This window comes from Labrus mixtus, chromosome 15 (assembly GCF_963584025.1).
Source record: "Labrus mixtus chromosome 15, fLabMix1.1, whole genome shotgun sequence".
NCBI classification, from domain to species: Eukaryota; Metazoa; Chordata; class Actinopteri; order Labriformes; family Labridae; genus Labrus; species Labrus mixtus.
This window is the reverse complement of record NC_083626.1, coordinates 26,342,586-26,366,875: the sequence shown is the minus strand read 5'-3', so window position 1 is coordinate 26,366,875 and position 24,290 is coordinate 26,342,586. Positions and strand designations below refer to the sequence as shown.

The window sequence follows — 24,290 nt, the reverse complement described above, 5'->3', positions numbered from 1 at the left end:
AAGCAGAAACATTGTTTTTATTTGAACATCGTCACCTCTGTAAGGCTGCATGAAACAGGCATGGTTTCTTCTACACAAAAGCAGACTAATTTGCCTCATCTTTACGGGTCGTTAAATCTCGTTCAAAAGGCAGACAACAATGAGCCCGAGTCGTTAAGTCTCTTGAATCTAGAAGTTCTGACTTCTTCTGGTGGATTTGCAGCTTTATTGTCTCTATCTTCTTTAGATAGTGCTGCAGAGGTTTTTTTAATTTTTTTTTATCAGGGAGCATCGACTGAAGCTGGGTTGACGTCTTGGGGTAAATTATCTGTGGCCTCTTCTTCCCCTCCAACGACCTCCGACACCACCTGTGTGTTAGAGGACAGAGGGTCAGGACACAGTGGGACACTTTATATGCAAAACTTTTCAAATTAGGATCCAATCTGAGCAGCCAGGATGCATAGAGGGAGGACTAGGCTGCAACCAAAACTTAATACCACGAGGCTTCATTTAAGTAGAGCAGGATTCTTTCACATTTAGTATCACAGAAGCATATTCTCACTTTCTTTAAGAATCTCTTCTGAACATTTTATTTCAAGCTTTGAATCTTAAATACTTAATACAGCATCACTAACCAAACTTTATGTCAGTTACTTCAAAATCAGTGCTCTCTTTCTGATCGTGCAGAGTTTAACAACTTTGTAGCTGATGGTTTTTCTCATTGAAATATGCATTAAAGCAAGGGTAGGATTTGGTTTCAAAACCTGCAGAGATATATATATATATCAATAATCTACATGTTTGTTTTTTTAATTTACAAAAATGTTGAACAAGGAGATAAAAAGGTGGGTTAATCAGCTTTTCTTTCTTTGTTTTTTTTTTTGCAAACAAGTAACAAACAAGCGGCCCTGCGGATTAAAAACTGAGCTGAAAGTCCCTGGTGTGTTTCTCTAAAGGACCTAATCTCCAGGGTCGACTGATGTGGGATTTTTGGGGCAGATATCGGTACTGTTAGCTCCTCAGGCGGGGGCCTAAGGAGTTTTTATCTCAACTTACTCTTTTATCTCCTTGAACTGCTCTTATGGCTCGTTAATTTTTGTTATGATTTCTTAATATTTTATCAAACTAACTTAATCTATTCTTATTATTATTACTTTTATTTACTTATTTGTTTCTACTGCTCTTGCCTCTTTTATTGCTTTTACCTTGTTTTTTTGGATCTCTTTCAGTTTCTCACATAATGTTAAGTTTTTGGTCCTCATGGTCTCAGCTCGTGTTGTCGGTTTCTTATGATGGCTCTTGTGATAGGTCAAATATGTTGGTTGGGTATTTAGCTGTATGGGTTCTGTATGGGTATGAGGCCAAGACAAGACTAAGACCATAAATATCACATAATAATCATCATCTTGTGTGCAGGTGGGATGTCACTCACTTAGACAGTAACACAGGGAAGTTATTTGTTGTTTTACAAAGAGGGGTTTTTCTTCTAATCACATTAATGACGTGGAAAAATAGCCCGTCAGTGGTAGTCTTGACTGGTCTTGATTTAAAATCCGGAGTGTGCCCAGTCTGAGACCGAGTAAACATGCTTACAATTCCAGGACAAGAACGAGACCTTCAAGAAGTTGTCTCGAGACGTTTTTGAGTACTACAACGCTGAATGGTGTCAGACTTTTTAAAGAACAATCTGAACCTGTCAGCAGCAGAAACAAGTTCAAATGTTTGAGTGGACATGATGCGACGAGGTGCCTCCAGAGATTTCTCTGTGATGTTAAACTGGAGACATTACAAAGCTTGTTTTGGTACCTACAGTATTATTCAAAAAGAGCCCATAACATGTACCGCCTGGGTTTAAAACTGTGAAATATGCGAGCAGAAGATCTGTGTTAGAAACTGAAGAGGTGTCATTTACAGCTCTAAACATGAACTGATAATTTGTGCTTCGGTCTCCGGCTGACATGTCCTACATATTTTGTCAGTCAACATAAAGAATAAGAATGTGGACACACGACAAATGATTATTACTTTCTTTACTGAACTACGTTATCGTCTTGTTTTTGTAACATCCTTCTAACAAAGCAAAGGGTGAAAGAAACCTGCTGACATGCTGGTGTGTGTGTGTGACGATATTCTGGATATCATACAGGTTGTTTTAAGAGCTTAGTCTGTGTCAGGTTAACTATTGGAACATGTGAGATATGCAAACACTACTCTGGTTTTAGAAGTCTTCTTTGCAGATTAGAAGGAAACTCTTTAGTGCAGCCGCTCCACAAATGGAGGTCGGTGCTCTCAGAGAAGGACGTTAGACGTTCAAAATGTAACTCAGTGGACTCCGTCTGTCAGGCAGGATCTGAAGAAAGTAGAGGAGCACAGTGTTGTAGAACTCAAAATTGGTCTTGGTCTCCCATTTTTTTAAGTTCTCGGTCTCGTCTCAGAATGGAAAGCATTTCTACTCGGTCTTGTCTCGGTCTCAGACTGAGCGGACTCCGGATTTTAAATCAAGACTCACCGCTGACTACACAGGTTATTTTTCCATCATTACTGTGATTAGAAGGAAAATTCCTCTTTCTTGAAGAACCAATAACTTAAATTAATTTGTAGTTAAATTTGTATCCCCTAGTTACTGCCGCAACCCTCCTGGTGTTACAGTCTTAGTCAGTGCCTTCCCCACTTCACAAGATGAAGATTTTTCTGTGATTTTTACGGTCTTGGTCCTGACTCGGTCTCGTTCCCTAGATGTCTTGGTCTCTGAGCACTCTGGTCTCGGTTAGTGTGGTCTTAATTACAACACTAGTGGAGCACACAAATCACTTCAGGCAAATTTATAGTCGACCTCAGGTTGGACTCTGTAGTAGTCAAAACATGAGTCCCTTTGCACCTAAATAAATCAGCTTTAAATGATTTGTGTGCTCCAGTTCTTTATTTGGATCCTGTCTGAGAGAAGGACTGAATTATATTGTGTGCACATGTTTACTTCAAATTCAGAGGATGTTTTTCCATTGGAGTTTTTGCACAATCGGCCCGTCGCCTGTTTTCCATTAGCCCGTTGTAAACAAACAACCTAGCCTTGAGTTTGTGAGACGGGTTGGGATGCATGAACAAAAGGAATCACAACATTCTTGATGCACATGACAGGAAACATGACTTTGTATTTCATGTCTTCTTATCTCAGAGGTTTGTTATGATGTTAGATGATACAGGTGTATGAGGGGATTCAGTCACAGCTCAGGTAAAGTAGTTTAAAGGGAAACACGCATGAAAGTTTTTTTCCCCCCCTTCTGTTCCTTGTCGTCTCCAGAGACCTTTTTTTTCCCTTCTGTCACCAATTAATGAGGTGTCACCTCCATAGGCAGCTGTTTAAATCACACATATTTCACCCTGGTTGATTTCTGTGAACTTAATTAATTAAACTTAACTAATGTGGTCTGTAATGAGCCAGCTTGCAGGTTTCACTGTGACGGAGCAGGCAGGGAGAAATAATACAATCACCAATGAGTAGAAACAAAAAGGATTCCTGTTATTCCAACAGGGGAATCAAATGACAAATATATCCTTTTTTATCTTTTTGATTTAAAGGCAGGGTTGGTCATTTTCTCCAGATACATTTTTTAAGATTTTTGGTTGAAATTGTCTTTAGGTCCTGACAGAAATTAATAACTCATGTGCTCTGAAAAAGGAACTAAGAAAATCTGTCATCTGTAGCAGTTGTAAGCCTGTAAAAACGTTGACCAATGCCCTGCACACGGTCTAATTACAAACAAACATTTATTGGCAACGTAGGCAGTGAGTTTACCTTTAAGTTTTAGATGGGACACATTACTCGCCTTCACACCTGTCTTATGGAATGGATGTGTGAAGGTTTATTTCTATTTTGAGGTACTTAATCCTAAAATGTCAACACTCTTTTTGACACCTCTATCATGCAAACTAAACCCACCTGTCTGTTAGCAACTGACGAGCAGGTGCAGCACTTAGTCACCAACTTTAAAGTGCATGCATGCACAAGGTCGCATTTAAGCTGAAAGGGGAATAAATAGCACACTTTTTTTTTTATTCTGGGGGAGGGGGAAGGGTCCAATGAGATGCAATTATGGCAGCCGTGTGTTATCAACAGACAAAATGATGAAAGGATTTTAGCTTGTAAAGCGGTTTTCTAGTCTTCTGATTACTCAAAGTGCTTTTTACACTGCAGGTCACACCTACACATTCACACACTGATGGTAGAGGCTGCTGTGTAAAGTGACCATCAGAAGTAACTTATCCTGCTGACGAAGCAGCGGGAGCAACTTGGGGTTCAGCGTCTCACCCAAGGACACATCGGACATGTTGCTGCAGGAACTGGGGATCGAACCCCCGACCTTCTGGTTGAAACGACCGACACAGCCGCCATAAGATAAGAAATGTGGATGTTGTTTTTCATATTAGCAGAGGTTTTTTTTTTCAAAATAGACTTTGACTGTGAATCCGCCCTTTAGTTTCATGCTTTCCCAAATAACATCGCAACGCTACGATTCATCGCTCACGGTGGAACAACTTGAAAAGCATATAGTACTGACACAGAGTGAGACCAAGATTTTATTAAACCCAGCTTGCAGTGTGACATAGAATGAAACTGTAGGATTGTTGTTTTTTGGCACGGTGGTATGGACGCCACCATTTTGCCTTTTATCAAGAGTTAACCTGGTCATCCATGATGGCATCCACATCCCTCTCCGAGAGCTCCTGTCCCGAGGCATCCAGGTCCGCGTCTTCTCCTGTCAGGATGTCCATCGGCGCCTCGGCGATGGCTCTGATGGTCTGGTCCTCCAGCGCCAGGGCCGTGTCGAACTGAAGAGGGGACGGAGGACCCTGCATGCCATCCCCTTCCACATCCAGGTCCTGTATGACAAGGAATATCTATGAGATCTAACCCTCAATCTTCACCTGGTAAGAGATGTTTTCTGTGTTCTATGTGGTTGGATCGCCAACCACTTGGTGAGGCGTCTTTGTTTTGTGATAACTGATTTACAGAGAAAGTGACTGTGATAGTGCTCTGCCCAAGTTTGTGTTTACAATTGATATCGTACACTACTGGAAAAGCAAATGCCGAAACACCTGTGATGAATGAGAAACCTTCTCCATAGTTCTGGCCTGGTTTATAAACCTTTTTTAAAAAAAACCCACCAGTGCTGTAAATGAAGCAGAGGCCATTTTTTCTGTTGTCATGGTGCATCATGAGTTCTGCATCCTTGTTACCTTAATTGCTACGTAATCAAATAGAACTTTTTAACAATTCACAACCAGCAAATGACTTAAATAGTACTTTAATTACATATGAATTCATAAACTACATATCCAAGGTTACACAGCAGTGCTAGATAATCCTTCATAAAAAGTCTTTAGTCAGAAGTTTCTGTACTGCGTTGGTTAGTCTCCCTGAATCAGAATCCTGTCGATGTTTGATTAATGAAGCAGCCATCGTACTCTAGTGTGAATGCAAAACAAACAAACCATGACCACTGAGAGGAAGCCGTCTTGTTTTAGTGGGAAGAAACAAATAAATAAATTGACCAGCCTGTGTATGGTGTAAACTGGTTCCTCGATATATATACACACAAGGCATAACCTGTGATTTTGAGCTTATCGGCTCCAGTGGCGCGTTTCAGAAAGCAGGTTTAGTGCAAACCCTGAAATGAGGGAAACTCTGGATTTTCCGTTTCAGAAAGAGAGGTCGCTCAAACTCGAGAGGGGTTACCCAAGCCCATTCCAGAAAGGGTTACTATGGTAACAGAGTCTGTGAACCTAACCTGGAGCAGGTTTTCTTCAATGAACCCAGAGTTCCTCTCTGTCTCTTCCCTCTTTTAGAGCGAGGAAGTTTCATTTCCTCATTCAGTCAGTAGTATGTGTGTTAGTGAAGATTCAGCATTTGTCCAAATAAAAATACAGCTTGTTTTAATATAATATTAGTCATACTATACGCCTGTAAATCTGATTTGTATGTCGAACATGGCACGTCCTTATGTCGAGGACCTTCGGGATAAAAAGTTTGCCTTACTCCAGTTCTTATATTTTATTTTGAGTGTTTCTCCTGCTGGATTCCACCTAAATTAAAATACATTTTAGGTTCAACACCAGTGTTTACCTGTAATATTATAATTATGATCACATTAATTGAATTGACTATATTCAAACATAAGCGCTGACTCGAGCTGCAGATTTCTCCTACACCATTTATCTGCTTTGCTGCTGCAGCAGTGTTACTTTTTCCTTTCTAAAAACATTTTATACTCGCTGAATGTCCGCATGAGGATATCATGTTCGAGGGACTATTCTTGTAACTTGTTGCCATGATGAATCATAGTATTGGGGCTCCGTTAATGTTGGCTTTTTATTGCCGTGGTGCACGCGCTGAATCCCGAGTGAACCTCGTCAGAGTTGATTGAAAGAACTGAAATCAGCAGTTCTGGTACCAGAAGCTCAGATTTTCCTACATGGAGGTAAATCTGCTCAGAGTTAGTTGAACCTTCTTTCTGAAACGGGCCCCAGGTGTCTTTTGAAGCAGACAAGTAAAAAAACTATTCGTTGCTTCTAGATTGACGATGAATTGAAGGCATGGCAAAGAAGTCCATTGTCTTCTTGAAATTCAAGAGGACACATTTCTGGACTATTCAGTGTTTACTCTCCTGCTCCAGTCATAGTTATGTCTAATCGATGAGATAGACAAGAATAAGTAACGAGTTTACCAACTAAGCAGGCAAACCCACCAGAGATTATTTAAACCTCAAAGCTTATACGCTGAAGAACAGCGCATCATTACTACGTACATCACTGAACTCTAGGGGAAGGCTCTCTGTGGGCTGGAGCTCTGCTGCACTCAGGTACATGTCTCTGCTCGCGGTGCTGATCGCCTCCTGCGGGGGATGTTCCTGCTCGGGCTGGTACATGGGGGGAGGCAGGCTGAGGTGGAGCGAGCAGCGGGGGTCGTCTGACTGACCCATGTGCACGGTGCGGTCACACGGGACGTCTTTAATGCCCGGACACTTATTGAAAAGCACCTGATTGCTGTCCTGGCAGATGTCTGAAGGGATAGCTGTCAAGGACGATGACACATGAAGATCACAGAAATCAAAGAGCTCAAGTAAAAACTAGCTCTGCCCTGTGGTTAATGACAACAAGTTACCACTCAGTTAATACTTTCTCTAAACAGTGGGAAACTTCTTTTAAAGGCTAGACTTTATTATTGATATGTCTGAGTGGTTTTGTCTGAGCAATACCGCTTATTAACAAATGAAAACTCAAAGTTCATTATTTTTGCTGCTCTCATCTGAGACAAGAAACACAAAACTACTGAATAGTCTATAGCATGAAACATATGAAGTGCATGAGATTCACTGAAAGACTTAGGGGGTGAAGGAAGGATGAGAAAGAGGTTTGTACCTTCCAACTGAACCGATTAGTCCCTTTGTTACTCTGGGAAAAATCAACAGACCACAGGAAGGACTTTATGTAGGCGCCCTTTGAAACCAGCAGCTACAGCTAGCTGCTGGTCTTGATCGGGGCCGGGGTGAAGATGGCTCAACAGAAAAGGAGGAAAGAGTGTACATAGGAGCAGAACACCTGGCTTCATTAGCATTTAAACAAAGGAGATGGTAAAATGTTCTTTACATGAATACAAAACTCAAGCTGAAAACATCATTGAGGATACGTGAGAGACAATGCCGGGTCATAGGCAGGCAGGGATTGGTACATCGAGTTCCTTCCACAAACGAGATGCACTTCTCATACACTGTTCTTGTGTGCGACTGCAAGAGAGGAAAGAAGCATTAGGAAAGTTTAAAACAGAAATCTCATTAACGTATTTTATCTAAACATGTTTCTACAATTCTAGTAATAGTTATAAAACATGAATTAATTTTGTTTTGGTGTGCTTTGAAAAAAATGTGAGCTGCATCATTTCAAAACAGAATGTGTTTATGTGAAGGACACTAAAAACACAAATCCTTCTGTGAAAAACAAGTTTGTTGAAATAAGCAGAAACAAGTTTTTTTTCTGTTATGAGCTTTGACATCGTTACCATGTAATTTACACACATACCATTCATATAGCTCTCGTGTGTGTATGTCTGTATCTGTGTACTGGCTGAGACTAAACAACAGATTGCGTGTGTGTTTTGAGATGATATCTTTAGTTTTTGGAGCAAGCGCAGCGCTGTATAACGGAGCCAAGTTTGCTGCTGCAGACGACAGCAGCCTGTGAGATAACGTTACTCGTGTTAAGCTGACTGATTGTTGTCAACGTACCCTCCAGCTGATACCCTCATGATAAACATAGACACAGGGAGGGAGAGGAGAAAAGTTGGAGCACTGTTTGAAACACATCAACACTGATTACTTTACAAGTCTGCAAAAATACCTCGTATAAATATTTTTAAGATTGAATTGTGCTCAACGTTTTGGCTCTGTAGATCTGATTTGGATTAAATAGAAATATTGTAAGGTTCACTTAAGGCTAGTCATGATACAAGACTTTAACTTTGATACGTTTCCAAGAAGAATCAGATGATATCTGTAACCGTAATCCGTTTCAATACCACAGCGACAAAAACCAGAGTTCCTAGACACCCTTAGAGGGTAATACATTTTTTTAATAACCAAAACTGCAGACAAACTCCTGAAAACTGGATGAATTGCACAACTGTGTTTCAGTACCAAAGAGTTGCTAACGTATTTATGCAATTTAGACCGTGCTCTCTCTTTCCCTCACGGCAGCTTTTGGTTTAATATAAATGAAGAGCTCGCAATCTTTTACGTTTATTTCAGTTTTATACTATTAATAATTAAATCAGGGGCGATTATATCATTTTAAAAATAATGCAGTAACGGAAATTTAGACAGCTTTGACTAGAGACTTAGTTCACTTTATTGAGAGCCAGTTGGTCAAATGACTCCCTCTTGTGGCGTCTAATCATACAGCTCCTTTTTGAGCCATCAGTTTAAAACTGTCTCACTTCACTGCAACACAATGGAAGTGAGAACAAGTGGGAACATCGACTGTAGTAAAAAAAAATCTATGGCATAACATCTTGAAAGATTGTGTTATTTAAAATATTTCATCATTCACAGTGAATTTGCAGAAAAACAGCAGCTGTGACAAAAGGAGGAAAAAAACCTTTTGTATGACCCCTAATGAGCCATTAGCAGACTGCTTTTAAATTGAAGTGTTCTGTATTCTACAAAAGGTATTGATTACCTTTTCTTGCTCCTCGCACCTTGACGGTAGGTGAAAGTCGTGCTGGATTTGTCCTAAAACTAAACCCTGTCTAGATTCTAGTTGGACTACTGAGGATTTGTCCTCCATCTTAACCCTTAAACTGACTACTTTCTGTGAAGGGGTCCCACCTGTGGAGCTCCGTCCGTCACAGCCTGCCTCCTCTCCCTGAGCTGCCGGTGCAGCAGGGCTTCCACGCCATACCGACGACGGTATCGACGCAGAGCTTTGAGCTTCTTCAGGTTTTCTCTCTCCTTCATGGATAGACCTTCAGCCCCCGTCAGCAGGCTGCTTCCTGAAATCAACATTAAACATCACAGAGGGCTGTGAGACCTACAGAAAATTAAAGGGCATGCGAGGATTTCCTGAAATGAAATGGTATTTAGTTTACCGAGAGTTTCGTGCTCCATTTTGCGGTTGTGCAGATATCGACGCTTTTTCTCCTTCAGAAGGTGCTGAAGGCGTTTGAACTGGTCAATGTAGAGAGACTGTAACCGGATGAGCTTTTCTCGAGTAATGAGCGCCACCTCCTCTGCTGTGTAAACTCCTGCATGTCTGAAATATACAGAAAGAAAATAAATAAATACACTAACTGTGAAAATATCAGTGAAAAGAGCCATGCTTTTATCAACACCACAACAGGCTTCAATAAAATGTTTGAAAAGAAAGGCAGGGGGCAAACAAAAAAAACCTTTTGACAGTTCAATATTGAAGGGTTATAATGAGCCTAGTTTTGTAGAGGATTTTCTGCAGGTCCTTTCCTCTCTGTAAAAGACAGATTCTGTGCTCCATGATAATAAAAATACCTCTCACAGGCCTTTTTGCGGCTGCAAGCTGCACCAACGCTAGTGTTTCTCTTATTACTTAAGATCCAGACATTCATCCAGTTAAATTTTATGGTTTAAAATAAAAGACAAGACTTAAGACCCTCAGAAAGTATTTTGCTAGAATTTCATATTTGGTTACGTCCCGAATGCTTTGACATTAATAGAAGTTCAGAGTTTTGAAGGTTGAGGCTTCTTTCAATATCAGAGATAAGAAAATGTTGATGCAAATACTTAATATCAATTTCCAAACTCTTTCTGAAGCTGCTCAGGTTTATCTAATTATCTGTGAGTAGTTCCTCTGGTTCCACTGTGCTTTGCATTTTCAGACAGTACTGTATATCTTCAGCATGCATAACAATAAGTTGTGTTTTTGATCTGATTCTGACCTTTTAACTTCACGATTCAGACAAGAATTTTTCCTGAGTGCATTTCCTAAAAATGCATAACATCTGACAATAATTATGTTTTATGAATTGGGATCTAACTTTGCTTAATTCATCCAACAGTATAACAATGTTTTTGTTTGGTTTGTTCTTACTTTAGAGGATCTTCATGATCACTGTCAACACTGTCGGCATCACTGTCAGGGTCTCCTCTCCATGTCTGGTCTAAAACCATTGGACCCTGTTCCTCCTCACTTAGACTCTCCTCGTCTGTCCAGAGGGAAGGTAGAGGAACACTTAACTTAATGTCAAACAGGTTAAAGTCAACTGTAAATAGAAATATGTGCATCAATTCACCAACACACACACACACACACACACACACACAAGCCAGTGCACATGAGATTTATTTAGCTGTTTATCTACAGTTTTATGAGTCTGAGCATTTTACCTAGGATACGGCTAGCTTCAGACCGGCTCCCATCAGCGCTGTGCGTCTCTGCTCTGTTGTAACCACTTAGCTGGGACAGAAGTACCTCTGGGGATGGATTAGAGGAAGGCTTTCTTATCTGAGCTCTGAGGGCCATGGCATTCCTGCGAGCATGCTCTGCACAGAATGTCACTCTGAAAAAGAGATGCAGTCATATGAAGAGAGATGTCAGAACGCACCATTTGAGTTTGTGTCTCCAGTCCTCTTGGGAGAAGAGACCCAAACCTCTTAACAGCATTTAAAAATGTTGTTTTTCTTGTTAAAAGCAGATTCAATTTTGACCCACCCATCTTTCCTTTCCACTTTCGGAGACGCATTGGGGCAGCGCTTGCCGTTCTTGGCAGAGACATAGCTGCACTGCTTGTACGGGGCATTTTTGTCCTCCAGGATGTGTTTTATGCAGAACTCCAGGCCTTCCAGACGAGGCTGAGAGCACGGCCGTTGTGTGAAGGAGCAGAACTGGGGCTCCTGGGGACGAGGTGTCTGGGACACCCGGTTCCGACTTGAAGGCAAAACATGGATTCGTATCCTGTTCATTTTAAGTCTGTAAAATAAATAGAGCTGAAACAAACAGAACATCCGAGATTAGAGAACTGAACACAAAAACTGAAGCTATTTAGACAAGTGCCTTGTGTTTTTTACATTTAAATACTCTTTGATCGCATTTCAAAAGGAGGAGACATTAAAAAAAAAAAACTTTAAACAAACCCTTTTGCAATCACAGAAGAATTAATATGAAAATATGTAAAGAAAAGGGAGGCAGCTCCAACGGAAATAAAGAAATATGACAAAGCAAAAATGAAAAAGTAAAGTACCAAATACATAAATCAGCTCAAATTTGGGATCTAATGATGTAATCGCTCTGTGAGCCTTTCAGTGTTATCGTGCTCTAAAGTCCTGAGTCTTATCTCCCCGGCGGACACAGATTCACCTGCTGGTCTTGCCTACTCCACGTGTATTCTGTAAATTCACCCTAGATCGGCTTCCCGAGTATCTAGGCCCACAGTTTGCTCCATCTGTGTCGAGCACAGCCCTAGGGCACCCTGGAAACCCTGCACTTTGGTGGTGAAACACATTCAGTCGTTAACACTGCACCAATTAGTCATTTGAATTGTGTTAAGTGTTTCAGTAATACCGAACAATTACTGTATGTTATCAGCTGTGCCCGTCCACAAGAATCCAGGGCTCTGAAGTCCCTTACTAGTCTTACTGTCCCGCTGGACACAGTTAATGATGCTGGTCTTGCCTAAAAGAAATGCATTCTGTTTTTCAATACACCCCAGAACGTCTTCCTGAGGATTTAGGCTCACAGTTTGCTCCGTCTCTGTCGAGTCACAGTTTACAGACTAGTTCAGACTTCCAGATGCCCCCTAACTAAGTTGTTTTTTTCTTCTTTTTTTTTAATGGTAGCTGACAAATAAAGATTGAAAGTTTAACACTGGAGCCTAAGAGAATATGATAAAACTTTTTTTTTTTTAATTGCTTTATGGTATTTAATAAGAGACATCTATGCATCTAGCATGGAGATGTGGAACATGGAGGCTAGATCCACATAATTTACCAAAATTCAAATAAACTGAATTTTTTTAAGACTAATGTTTATTTTTCTATCATGCTCCTATGATACAGCTTCTTAAATTTAAAGATTTGTTGACATCTTTTATATTATATTAGGCAGAAAAACAGCCCCGTCTGGTTAAATACAGGGAAGATTCTTTTTTCGGGTATTTTGCATATAAAATAATTACTTAATTGTACACTCAGAGCTGAATAATATTGAATTTTAGGTGGGATCTTAAAAGACAAAAGCAAACGTCATTGTTTATGAATAACCATGCCTATTAGAGAACCGCGTGGTTTACGTTACGCTAAAATTTAAATAAAAAATTGGTTTAAAACACAAAAACAACAATATGATTATGAATGAATGAGCTGCGTTTGATAACCTTTGACCCCAATATGAATGAAAGTTGATATTCTTCTGAATAAATGGAGCAGGCGTTGGCAGGTCAGGTGGCTTGTCAGATTCGCATGATCAACTTTATTAGATTCTTAAATAAATCATTATTAAACACATAATTAAAAGGCATACGTGCAACATACAGGGCGTAGTCACATCAAGTGGAATAATATTGTTTTTGTAGATTTAAATGAAGCATTAGTGCTTCTCTGTCTTCTTTAAGTCTAACCGGGCGCCACACGGAGCTTCAGCCCGCCTCTCTTTCTGCGTCACTCTCTCACTTATGGAGTCGCCATCTTTGTTTAGCGGTTGCTAACACAAGCTAACCGCTACTTTTAACGATTTACGACCAGAAATCGGTTTTAGCTGACCGGAGGTTGCATGCGGTCGTTTTTTACAACATCACCAACAAGCCTGTGTGCCAAAAGATGGTAAAATCCAAGTACTTTGCATTCACCGGCTTACCTTCGTCCCCGTAGTCCGAACAGGTCTTCCTTCCTCGGATGCAACGTCGTTTTTGTAGCATCCCCAGTAACTGCCACTGCAGACACGCTCTAAAGCCCGCCCACTCTGCGCTGATAGGTTGAAGTTAACGCGATTTCATTGGCTAATCCAGGTGCCAATCAAGCACTTCGAACGTTGCAATTTTTCTTTTCCACCCACAATATTGCAGCAGTTTGTTTATACAAAATTCAAGTGCGAAGGTCGTTTTCTTAAAATATTTATTGACTTTTAATTGAGAATAAAGCAACCACATTATATCAAAAAGAACAGTGTTCACATATAACCTTTAAACAGAAAACAAAAAAAATCCCAAAACGTTTCATTTCCAGACCTGAGTGTCACTAAAAACACCAAGACATGAAAAAAACACAACTTATTATAGGTATGTGATTTTGCATTGTAAGGTTGCATGAGTGTCTTCAAATTGTATTTTCTCCTCACATATGGGTTTGTTTTGAAATGTGTGTCCTTTTCCTCTCACAGCATAGCGTTAATACTTTAAATCGGAAGATTTTTGTCCAGATCAAATAAAAACAATTTCCTAAGGTATAATGATATATTGGACATCTATTCTAATAGTCTAACCAGTATACATTTAACACTTTGTCAATTGCATTGTAGGCAAAGCTACAGAGATAAATATTCAGTGCATTTACCGTTTCCCTGTCACAACCAAGAGTTGAGCAAGTAATAAAACCTCTGCTGCCTGAGCAAAGAGCCGGACTCTTTCAGCTTATCTTCCATATATAATCAAGGGAACACATATTTTACAATTGTATGGCTGGTTTGTTGTACTGCATTACTGTGAACTGCCCTAAACACACAAGTTTTAGATTAGAAGCATAAAAGAAAGCAGATAAAGAGCAGTAATACTATACAATCAAAACCATATAAAGCTCAGTATGAATTCAATGTACAGATGAGATCCGATTCCCTTTCGAACAAAGGCCCCAATTCCACTTTTTTTTTGTTGTTGCTCAAATACAAATCCATCATTAAAAGAGGAACTATTCAGACTGTGTTTCACTTCATCTTATGACCATGTAGTGGAGGTATGTCAGAAGCCGGCTCGCTGCGTGTGATTTTACACAACATAAAAACACGTACAAACAACTTTTGATTAATCATGGCTTGTTGATGGCTTAGGAACAACAAATCTGACAATGTAGCCTGAAGGTTATGGAGTCAAGAGACATAATAAAACATGATTAAATCTCAGACCAGCATGAAAGGACAGGTTGCACAAAGAGGTTAAACACATTTAAAACACCGCCAAGAAGGAAATGCACAAATGAAAGACGACTCTAAACACAAACAGATGTTCGGTTATTCTTTGATATCGTGTGTTGTGAGTACTTAGTTGTATGTTTTGCTCGATATGGTCACCATAAAGTACCAGCAGAAGGCTTTTTTTTTTTGCTTTCACAAATTCATACAAACGACACAGACCTGCATGACCAAGAGTCAGTGGACACTGCTACTTTTTTATTGTTTTGAGAAGTCGCAGCCGCACCCTTTGCTACTAGGTGCAATAAAAATCCAACAAGAAAGCATGGCATCTCCATAGATAAACATGTACTGACTCGGAAAGGAGCTTAAAAACTTCCCCCAGGCGTCTGTAAATGCTGTTATTGTGATCAGCTCAGCCTTCAAGTTGCAGACAAACTCAAAAGAAAACGCTTTGCACATTATTTTTTTGTGAATCACGGGCAAAGGAGAATGATGATTGGATCCAAAAGTGCACAAAAAAACGTCTCCTGCACACGACTTCACATGCATCCAAAAACTATTCAGTGTATTTAAATTAAGTTAGACTGTGAGGAAATTCATTTAACACAGATTTAAAAAACAAAATGCACGAGGTCATCTTTCTCAGCCTGAAGGATCGAGCAGGGTGTTGCAGCTGCCAGAAGATCTTTATGTACCAGAATGAACGTTGTCTACCATAAGAGTTTGGTTGAGGACGGAAACTGTTCAGGGGTTCTTTTTTTAAAGGTTTTGGCCTCTTAGCTCGAGTAAAGTGCAGACTCAACGCTACAGGATACAAAGACATTTTAGCCCTTCGCTGTTCAGAGCACGAGAGGTCCATGAGGACGTGATGAGAAAAGTTTGGTATGTAGGAACTCAACTGGCCTGCACAGAACCCAAAGCATCACAAATGATCACCTCAAGGAGAAAAGATGACACAAATTAGGAGCCAGGCGTTTTTTTCTTCTTTTGGGCAAAAAGAATCCAATAAACATTCTTAAAAACTAAATTAATCCTTCCAGCGGAGATGTCCAATTTCCACCATGTGGTCCTGTTTGGTTCAGCACAGTTTGGTACAGTAAAATGTATGTAAAATCTTGCTAGCGTTTCCACAGCCAACCGTACACTTACACATCAATAACGCAGCTGCGCAACATAGTGTAGATAGCACATAAATTCAACAAAAAAGAACACGACACAATAAAAAAAAAAAAGAAAGATAAATGATTCCTAGGAAGGTCTGCATCTCCGAGGTTGTCAATGGGGTGGAGCAACTCGCACACAAAAGTCGCAAAAACAACCTTGAAATTACTCTCCCCAAATCCACAGGATACTTAAACATGCTGTCGCATGGGAAGTGACGACTCTTTAGACCAATCACGGGACTGCAGTGTGTCTAGCTCCGTCCTTTAGGGTCAGATCGGTACATGTGGCACCCCAACAGGAGGGTACCAAAAAAGTAGGACGGTAATGATCAGTTGTTTTGGTACCCTTTCCAAATTTTGACAGTGGAAACGCCAATAAATGTGAACAGAACTGAATAAGACCACTTGGTGGAAACAGGGCTTAAATAACATAATAACCAGAGAGAGAGAGAGGGCCTACTTCATATTAATGGATGTAATTACAGGAAAAGATGTCCAACACGCCCATGAAAGGTGTGCTGGTTGGGCGTCCACTGAGTTTTGGTCATACTCCATATATCAGCATATTTCTGAGTTGTTGTCACCTCTAAAAGGCGAGAGAGAAAGAGAGAACAGAAGATTCACCCACACGACGAGATAAAAAAGTCACATTTTACTGGCTGTTCCTTCACTGTGGCCATATCGAGCAGATATGCTTGAACCCTCTGATAAACCATAGTTTTATATTCTTGGTATGAACTTTATCCATTAGTGTAATGATTAAAGAATTGAATATGAATATTTTACAACCATTTAAAACAATGACTGCAACACTCAAAAATCTAAAAAAAAAAAAAAAAATAGTACAAGTTTCCTTAATTTACAACTCTTTTTTTTGCAGTTTCCCATAACAAAATTTAAAAAATATTTCATGTTTGTTTTTAAAACATTTTTACAATCTTTTTTTTCCTTTTTACAATTTTACTAAAGAATGCAGAAAATAAAATATTTAAAACACTGGAGCTGGGCAGGATCACCTATATGTTTTTAGGTTAAGGTGTTAAAAAAAAAAAAAAAAGCATATAAAAAAATAAAGGAGAAAAATATTGAAAAGATGGCGTTGGAGACATGACATGCACTCTCAGATCAGCCTGTACAGTCTTGATGGGGGGAGGGGGAAACCTTAAAAAGGTAGAAAAGGAGACTATGTTTTTTGTTAAAAGCATTCAATTAATAAATAACATACTATAAAAACATTATAAAAAAGACAATCGGTAAGAAGACGTCAATCTTTCCTTATGATTTCAAGGTGATGATTTCCACTCAAAACAGTGACGATAGAAAATACCGCGTCCCGTCATCACATTTCATTTCAGTTCTGACAAAAGGGGGAAAAATATTTTGTACACTTTTCTGTCTTTTTAAAAAAAAAAATCACATTTGGAGAGCTTTTGAAGCGTCTCATTATTGCCCCTCACGTGAACTGTAGAAAAAGAAAAAAAAAACTCATCAGTACATTTCTCTGCTGTAAAAAATGCTGGGTGAGAATTTTTACAATACTTAATGTAACAAGATGGATGTCAAGTAAAATCATAATGCGTCTCCTGCTCAGGGAAATCATTTGGGCAATGGCGGCAGTGGGGGAGGAGGTTCTGAAGGCAGGGGCGGGGGTCTGGAGTTGCTCCCTCGAGAGCCGCCGCTGTACCTGAAGTCCCCGTATTGGGATCTGTAGTCAAACATGGACGGTTGGGCCGGCTGGACCCCCTGCGCACTCAGAAGCGAGTTCAACATTTCAAAAGTATCCTGGTACTCGTTCGACTGAGCCCCCGCTGCGGCCCCGTGCCCGTTCGTGTCCGTCTTGTCGCCTTTGGAGTGCGGGTAGCTCCCCTGGTGGTGGGGGAGGCTCAGTGCGGGGAGAATGTCCCCACTGGGCCCCAGAGTTTGTCCAGAGGAGGAAGACAGGGACGGCAGCTGGTAGGTGTTCCTAGCGGACTTGCTGACTTTAGCAGCAGGGTGAGAGCCCGCCGTGGGGTCTTGGGAGTGCGTCCTCTTGCGCGAGGCGGACGAGGAGCCAGTCCTGTCGCTCGGGACTTTTTTGTTGCTCCCGGACGCCCCGCTGGAACCAGACGAGTGTTTGTGGGAGGAGAGCGAGGCACCGCTGGAGGAAGAATGGTGGTGGTGGTGATGATGATGGTGGTGGTGGTTGGAGCGTTCTCTGTGCTTGTCCCTGCTCTTGCCCTCCTCTCCTGAGCTGCCCCTCTGCTTCTCGGGAACTCGTATTCTCACTTTGATGTCCTGCTCCTGTCCTCGGGAGCCGGTGCTGTGCCCACCGCTGCCTCCTCCGGCGAGGGGGAGACGCATTTTCAGTGAACTCCTCTCGTGCCGCTCCTTGTCCAGAGGGATTTTTAAAATAATGGGCGACGGGTTAGACGTGTCGGAGGTGGAGGAGCTGGACTGCTGCTGCTGCTGATGATGCTGCTTCTCCTTCCTCTGCTGCTGCCCGATGAGAGCCTGAGCAGCATTGGCGTAGTCCCTCTTCACGCTGGCCTCCATGTTCTCCAGCTTCCTTTTCTGGGCGGCCAGGACGTCGGCGTTCTTGGCGCGGTACTCGCTCAGCGACACCTTAGCCGGGACGTGGATCTCGTTGTTCGCCTGCAGCTGCTCGGACACGGCCGGCTGACCCTTCCCACTCCAGGTCTGAGCGCTGCCGGACGCACCTCTGTCCTTCTCCCCCCCGGAGGAAGAAGAAGAAGAAGTGGTGGGTGGAGCGGAGAGGCTCATGAGGCCCGCCACAGTGCTCTCTGATGACGCCATAGAAATCATGCTCATCATGGCGTCCCTCTGGTCGCCGTCCTCCTGGACTTTGGGCTTGGCTTTTGGCGTCTGACCTCCAGCCTGGGAGCCAAGAGAAAAAACAATTAACAGAAATGCAGAACGCAGAAAGTATCTGTAGATCACAAACAAGGGCACATGAACTCCAACACAGACCTGCATTAGTCTCATGTTTCACCTGTAAGATGCACACTGAAATGTCTAACCTAACATGTCTAATTAATCCAACGGAGGTGAGAAGGACGGACACACCTGTAATAAATCATGCATGGAGATGAGACTGCAATGGCTGAAACATCATTTTACTGACAAACTCTTAGAGGAAAAAAAAGTTCTACTGATGTTAAACTGATGTGAGACGTGGTCAGAAAACTGTTGCTCTCTGCAAGGCTACCCATCAGGACTCATGATCACAGAATCCAGAATCCGCACAGATCAGGTAACTACAAGGTAAGTTTCAATCTCCACGTTATAAAACTAAGTTAAAGACGTTTTTCTTTCTTAATTAAAAACCTTAAATCAGGCTCCTGCACACGTTTATCAGAAATTTTAATAAATGCCAATCGTCGCCAAATATCAAAACATTTTCAGCCAACTACTTGTGTAAATCAGTGTACTTCTTGTGATGAAAGACACAACAGAAAACTCAGAAAAATACTTTGAGTATTTTTCGATTCTCTGATTTTTTTAAATTTTCAAAATCCAAAACAAAAACACCAACCAGAATTTACATTTTTAGACACTTCAAATCCATTATTACCCCTTTATCTTTTCTGAAGATTATTTCCTTTTTAATATAGAGTAGTTTAATATATACTAAACTAACCAACCGGATAACTTCAATGTGGTTTTTAATACAGTTTAATATGATGTTTAAAGGATGAGTTGTCTGATAATATGATTCATTTAAAACCTCTACATGAACCCTTAAGCGTCATAATGAGACGGTAAAATGTACCGCCTGCCATGCTCTCTCCTCCGCCTCGTTGCAGGAATAAAATCGCTGAGATTTGATTGCTTGAAGGACAGAAATCTTTACCTTCCAGTTGCGGATCCGTTTCAACCTGCTGGGTGTTTTCTCCAAAATCTGCAGGAACTCGTGTGTGAGCTCTGGCAGGAGTTAGGAGAAAAGAAAAGATCTTGTGAATTATCTATACGTTAACTGATATATGACTTTCAGGTGCTTTTAAAAACCAGCCCTTCATCATGGGGAAGTATATTTGCATCACACACCATCCAGCAGCTCGAGGGTAACCGTAGGATCCACGTACTGCCACCAGTGTTTGCCGTCTGTCGACACGGGGATCTCCCAGTTGGACCATTTGCAGGCGAGGTGGATGCACACGCAGGCCACGACGGGCGGACTGTACTGCAGGCAGAACGTGGTCAAGTGCAGACTATGTGGCAGGATACGTCCCGGAAGGAAAACAAAATAAAAAACCAGAAAGAGGAGAAAAGAGAGCAGACATTCAGTATATTGAGTTTGAAAAATAAACACAAAAAGAGGAGAAAACTTCCTGCACTCATTTACAGTTTAAGGCAGTTATAGTGAACTGTGGATATACCTGTTTGTGGCCATAAAGTATGATGTTTGAGCCAAATCCTTACTCGCTGGAACAACAATAGAACAAAAAAACACACTTAAAACCTGGGGAGTGGTAACCCGGTGTTCACAATCAAGCTCAGTATACGTAAAAAGAGAATTTAAAGAAATGTAAATCAGTGAGTAGATGCTCACCTCTGACCAGCTGAGTGCACTTGACAACATGAGTATGTGGATGGTCAATGGTGATTTCAAATGCTGTAATAGAAAAAAGGGACAAAGACAAAGATGGATAAATGAAAATGCAGGAGTCAGACGAGTTCAAAGATTTCACTGCATTCAATTTCCATGACAAAATTGTAAAGCAAAGATTATGAAAAGTCAAGAAGAAATCAAACACTGTTAAATCAAAGTTAATTTAAACCGGATACTGTGTCTTAATGCAGGTACTTCTGTTAGAACACTGTGTACTAACTTGTGTAGGGTGTGAGTTTCAACGGGTAAATGTTGTCCAAGAACAAACATGAACTTGAGACGCGGACCTAGCCTCTCGGTTTCCACCAGTGAAGCTAATCTCTGCTGTTTCCATAGCCTGAATGTAGCCTTCTTCTCAGATGAAGCATTTCCCCAATCAAAAACTCCAAATATATTGATGGTCTCGACCTCTTGTTTTTAAGTCCTGGGCTGCATTCTTGTGTTAGCGTGCTACTGCAAGCGCTCTTTGGTTAGCTCGCAGCTACACATTGCAGGTAAATTTACATGGAATGACCGTGATCTAAAAACACTTATGTGACGTTCAAATAAGCAGTGAGTACAGTATGTTATTCTTCTTTTCTCTAGTCCCTCACTTTAACAGCTTTTATAGGCAAGAGGGTGAGCCGGCCGGATGTCCGGTCTATGTAAACATGATGTAAATACGGCTCAGGCACCGTGACTCGCGCGCCTCACTCATTGTAGACAGTCGTGACTCAGAAATATTTACACAGGATCGACTGGACTTCTGCTGTATTTATGTGTAAAATGTTCCTTTAACATGGAAGCTGTTTTTGTCACCTTCACAAAATTCAAATGCTTGTTTCTCTGTGACTCTGCGCATGTGCAATGGCAACGTTTCTTAAAACATTTAAACATCTTTCAAATCCAAAAACCTGCCTTTTTTCTTAACTACAATAATCAGTCTGAACGCTCTTAGATTGTTAAAATAGCAAATGCACGTATGGAAGACCGAGAATTATGATAACAGGGGGACGACACTTTGCATGGGATTTTTCCAGTAACATCCTAGATGACATGAAAACTAAAAAATAAATAAAAATGAAACCGTTAAAAGAGTTATTTCAACACAGAACACATTTTTTTGTTTTGATTGAAAAATAATTATTATCCTCTTATCAGCTGCCTATTTCACGAAGCATGACAGCAATTTATACACAAAACAAAAGCCGCTGTTCACGATCAAAGCAGCGATTTATCAAACAGGCCTCAAAAGAATGGCTTTCAAATGTCTAGACAAGAAGAAAGAAATGTAGAGAAGTTATGGACACAACAGAGAAGAAAGCAGAAACAGTGGATGATGCAGGCAGCTGCCAACAAGAAGTCTGGAGTTCCTTTTTCTGCACGCTGCATACGGACCTTCTGTAAACAACTGTACAACAGGGTGAATGGTTTTTTTTTTTCTATCATCACACATACTTCTGGAGGGAAATCAACAGATCCAGTTCGCCTTTCCCAACTTACCCAAGGTCTGGAGTATTATGCTCTCAAGAATGACCAGGTCTTGGGCTTGTTGCAGGTAGGCCTGAGGTTGAAAGGACAGGCACATTACTCACTGGGTGGCCTCTATCCTTTGTCAAACATATTAGACCCTTCACTTATGAAGAGCCGACAAAGCCGCATGGATAACAAGTTAGACGATTGGAGCAACAGTGCATTAAATAAGGGTTCACACCTCTTGGACTTTAACACATTTTACAGAGTTACAACCTGGTTGTTTTTTTTTTTTTTTGGGGGGGGGGGGCTTTTTACCGCTTGATTAACAAAAAATGGAGTTGGGAAAAAAAGCACTTTGCATCTTAAGGCGACCTAATCTTAGAGTTTCACAGCAAAGGAGTCAAAAAATATTGTGTGATATCGTTTGATCTCCTGCTCCAAATTGTTGACTTTAGTACCGGTTCATATTGTACATCTCAAGTCAAATCTAACAAACAGTTGTGACATGATATAAATGTAAAAGTCCAAGTCAGGTGAATCAACACAAGCCATTTTAAATAGTGAAACCAGAAGCTCTCAGCATCACATTACATCTCTACAAAGAAAAAGAAAAACTGGGATGCATTTTAATCTTTCGCTCTCTTCACCAACTCACCAAGCAGCCTAAAAATGCAAGATAGCAACAGCTCAAAATAAAAACACTTCTTCTGGAAGTTACACAAAAGAAAGTTAAAAAAAACATTATGCCAAAATACATAAATATAAAAGTGTCTGCACTATCGCTACAAGAGATCTAATAACTTCCAGAGGCAATGGGTGACCCCTTAACCTAAGGTCACAGTGGGGCAAAAAAAGGCAGCTTTACAACTTCCATTACATTGTTGTGTCTGAATAAATATGAGTTTTGATGCGAGTTTCGTCCCTGTTACGCCTTTGTTATTGTGGAGATTAAATCAATACCCTGCCAGGTAAACACAAGAGGTGACAGAGGAATATAACATGCGATTTTTATCCCGTCAGCACGACACTTACATCGCTGCGTACATCTGGAGAAGGATCCTGAGGATTGAGACATGCATGAGCCACCTTGATCACATGTTCCAGCTTCCTCGGCTGCTCCTCAACCTTTGCAGCCAGGAAGAGAGCAGCTGGAGAAATAACCTGCAGAGGTCCAAAATAGGTTTAGAAGAGTCAATTGATAATCTCATGTTATTGATTTGAGATTAAAAGTGTAAAAAACTGTACTTACATTTCTGTGGAATCTGGTGAATGATTGGACCATGTAGAAACGATGCATGTACACAATGGCTGTATTTATAGTGAGTTGGGACCTGGTGCAGGTCAGTTAAGGATAAAGCAGCAACAACACATCACAAACAAGGGTTCTTGAATATGATTAAAGCCTTTATGTGAAATAAAATATAAATAAAGTGCCTTAGTTAACTTAGAAAACGTGTGTAAGTTATTATCACAACAAAACAACAAAGTGTAAACTCAAGTTAGCCTCACACGTCAGAGCCAGAGGTTAGCCGGAAACTGTTATTTAACAGAAAACACACGTTAAGTATTAATCTGAAGATTAGAAGTGTACACGACTTAATAAAAAACACAATTTGAACACACTGTTAATAACACAGCTCCGCTCTGTGTCGCTCTCACAAGCTATTTACAGTAACACATGCTAATGCTAATGCTAACGTCCTGAAGGCCCAGCAGGCCCCGGGTTGGAGCTCTACGCCGCTGCCGGGATATCGTTACCGTAGGGAAGATTAAAAAAACACACAAGACACCGTAAATGCGGAGACATTAAAGCAAATGAAATGACCTCGAAGTCATCGCGGAACTAAACACTCAACCTGGTGAAGTGCGGACCGGCTTCACACGGAGCTAACCCGGGCTAGCTCGCATGCTAACGCGGTGCTCGGCGTTTCGTCCCCTGACAAAAGATACACATTGAGCCGCTGTCCCATGTCCTGCAGCAGGTTGGCCGCCTGTTGTCTGTAGGACAGTTCTTTGTCCGGATCAAGTCCAGCTCGCCGAGATGGGCTGTTGTCGATCTGTTGTCGGTTGTAGTACCATTTGTTGTTACAGCTTGCAGGGAGAGAACGAAACGAAGCCGCCATCACTGAGAAGGACGATAGTTTAAAATTTCTGCGCGTCACAGGAACATACGTCACACCCATAGTGTAGCAGCGGGGGGTGCGATACCCGAGCTGGCCACCAGGGGTCACTAAAAACAAACCTCCACATTAATCAGGTGTTATGACGAGAAAATAGAATAGAATAAAATGTCTTTATTGTCATTATACAATTGTACAACGAAATTATTTGACTTCACCTTAAAGTGCACACACGTACAAGCATCCACAGCTAAAAACAACAAAAGAAGAAAATAAAAAAAAGGAACTCTCATTCAGGTAAGATGGGCAATGTATGGTAGGAGT

General features: G+C 41.0%; 2 protein-coding genes and 1 non-coding gene across 4 annotated transcripts; all 3 read right to left on the bottom strand.

Moving 5' to 3' along the window:
• On the bottom strand, nt 1-13,438 carry kansl2 (KAT8 regulatory NSL complex subunit 2). The gene is made up of 10 exons (XM_061058161.1): nt 13,351-13,438; nt 11,212-11,486; nt 10,887-11,059; nt 10,591-10,705; nt 9,617-9,780; nt 9,357-9,520; nt 7,664-7,760; nt 6,783-7,036; nt 4,660-4,857; nt 1-347 (listed from the first exon to the last, which is right to left on the bottom strand). Exons 2-10 carry the CDS (start codon nt 11,460-11,462, stop codon nt 261-263), a joined length of 1,503 nt encoding a protein of 500 aa, XP_060914144.1. The 5' UTR covers nt 11,463-11,486; nt 13,351-13,438; the 3' UTR covers nt 1-260.
• On the bottom strand, nt 7,388-7,521 carry LOC132990461 (small nucleolar RNA SNORA2/SNORA34 family). The gene has a single exon (XR_009676066.1). It is a non-coding gene; the product is annotated as a small nucleolar RNA SNORA2/SNORA34 family (small nucleolar RNA).
• A 155-nt stretch (nt 13,439-13,593) lies between the features above and the next one.
• On the bottom strand, nt 13,594-23,981 carry ccnt1 (cyclin T1). Of its 2 annotated transcripts, none has more exons than XM_061058158.1 (9): nt 23,797-23,981; nt 23,096-23,177; nt 22,879-23,007; nt 21,874-21,934; nt 20,332-20,394; nt 20,159-20,204; nt 19,827-19,990; nt 19,633-19,703; nt 13,594-18,656 (listed from the first exon to the last, which is right to left on the bottom strand). In XM_061058158.1, the coding sequence occupies exons 1-9, from the start codon at nt 23,967-23,969 to the stop codon at nt 17,379-17,381; spliced, it is 2,067 nt and encodes a 688-aa protein (XP_060914141.1). In that variant the 5' UTR covers nt 23,970-23,981; the 3' UTR covers nt 13,594-17,378. The 2 variants fall into 2 exon arrangements, with proteins under 2 accessions (XP_060914141.1, XP_060914140.1); XM_061058157.1 differs by having other exon boundaries at nt 20,159-20,214; nt 20,333-20,394.
• Nucleotides 23,982-24,290: the final 309 nt, after the last annotated feature.

Coding starts and splice junctions, on each gene's coding strand:
- kansl2 (XM_061058161.1), bottom strand. CDS start 11,462: ATGAACAGGATACGAATCCATGTTTTGCCTTCAAGTCGGAACCGGGTG. Junction 11,060..11,211: donor AAAGTGGAAAGGAAAGATGG/GTGGGTCAAAAT, acceptor TCTCTTTTTCAG/AGTGACATTCTGTGCAGAGC. Junction 348..4,659: donor ATGCCATCATGGATGACCAG/GTTAACTCTTGA, acceptor TCTAACACACAG/GTGGTGTCGGAGGTCGTTGG.
- ccnt1 (XM_061058157.1), bottom strand. CDS start 23,969: ATGGCGGCTTCGTTTCGTTCTCTCCCTGCAAGCTGTAACAACAAATGG. Junction 20,395..21,873: donor CATAATACTCCAGACCTTGG/GTAAGTTGGGAA, acceptor TTTCTATTACAG/CATTTGAAATCACCATTGAC. Junction 19,704..19,826: donor TACCCTCGAGCTGCTGGATG/GTGTGTGATGCA, acceptor AACTCCTGCCAG/AGCTCACACACGAGTTCCTG.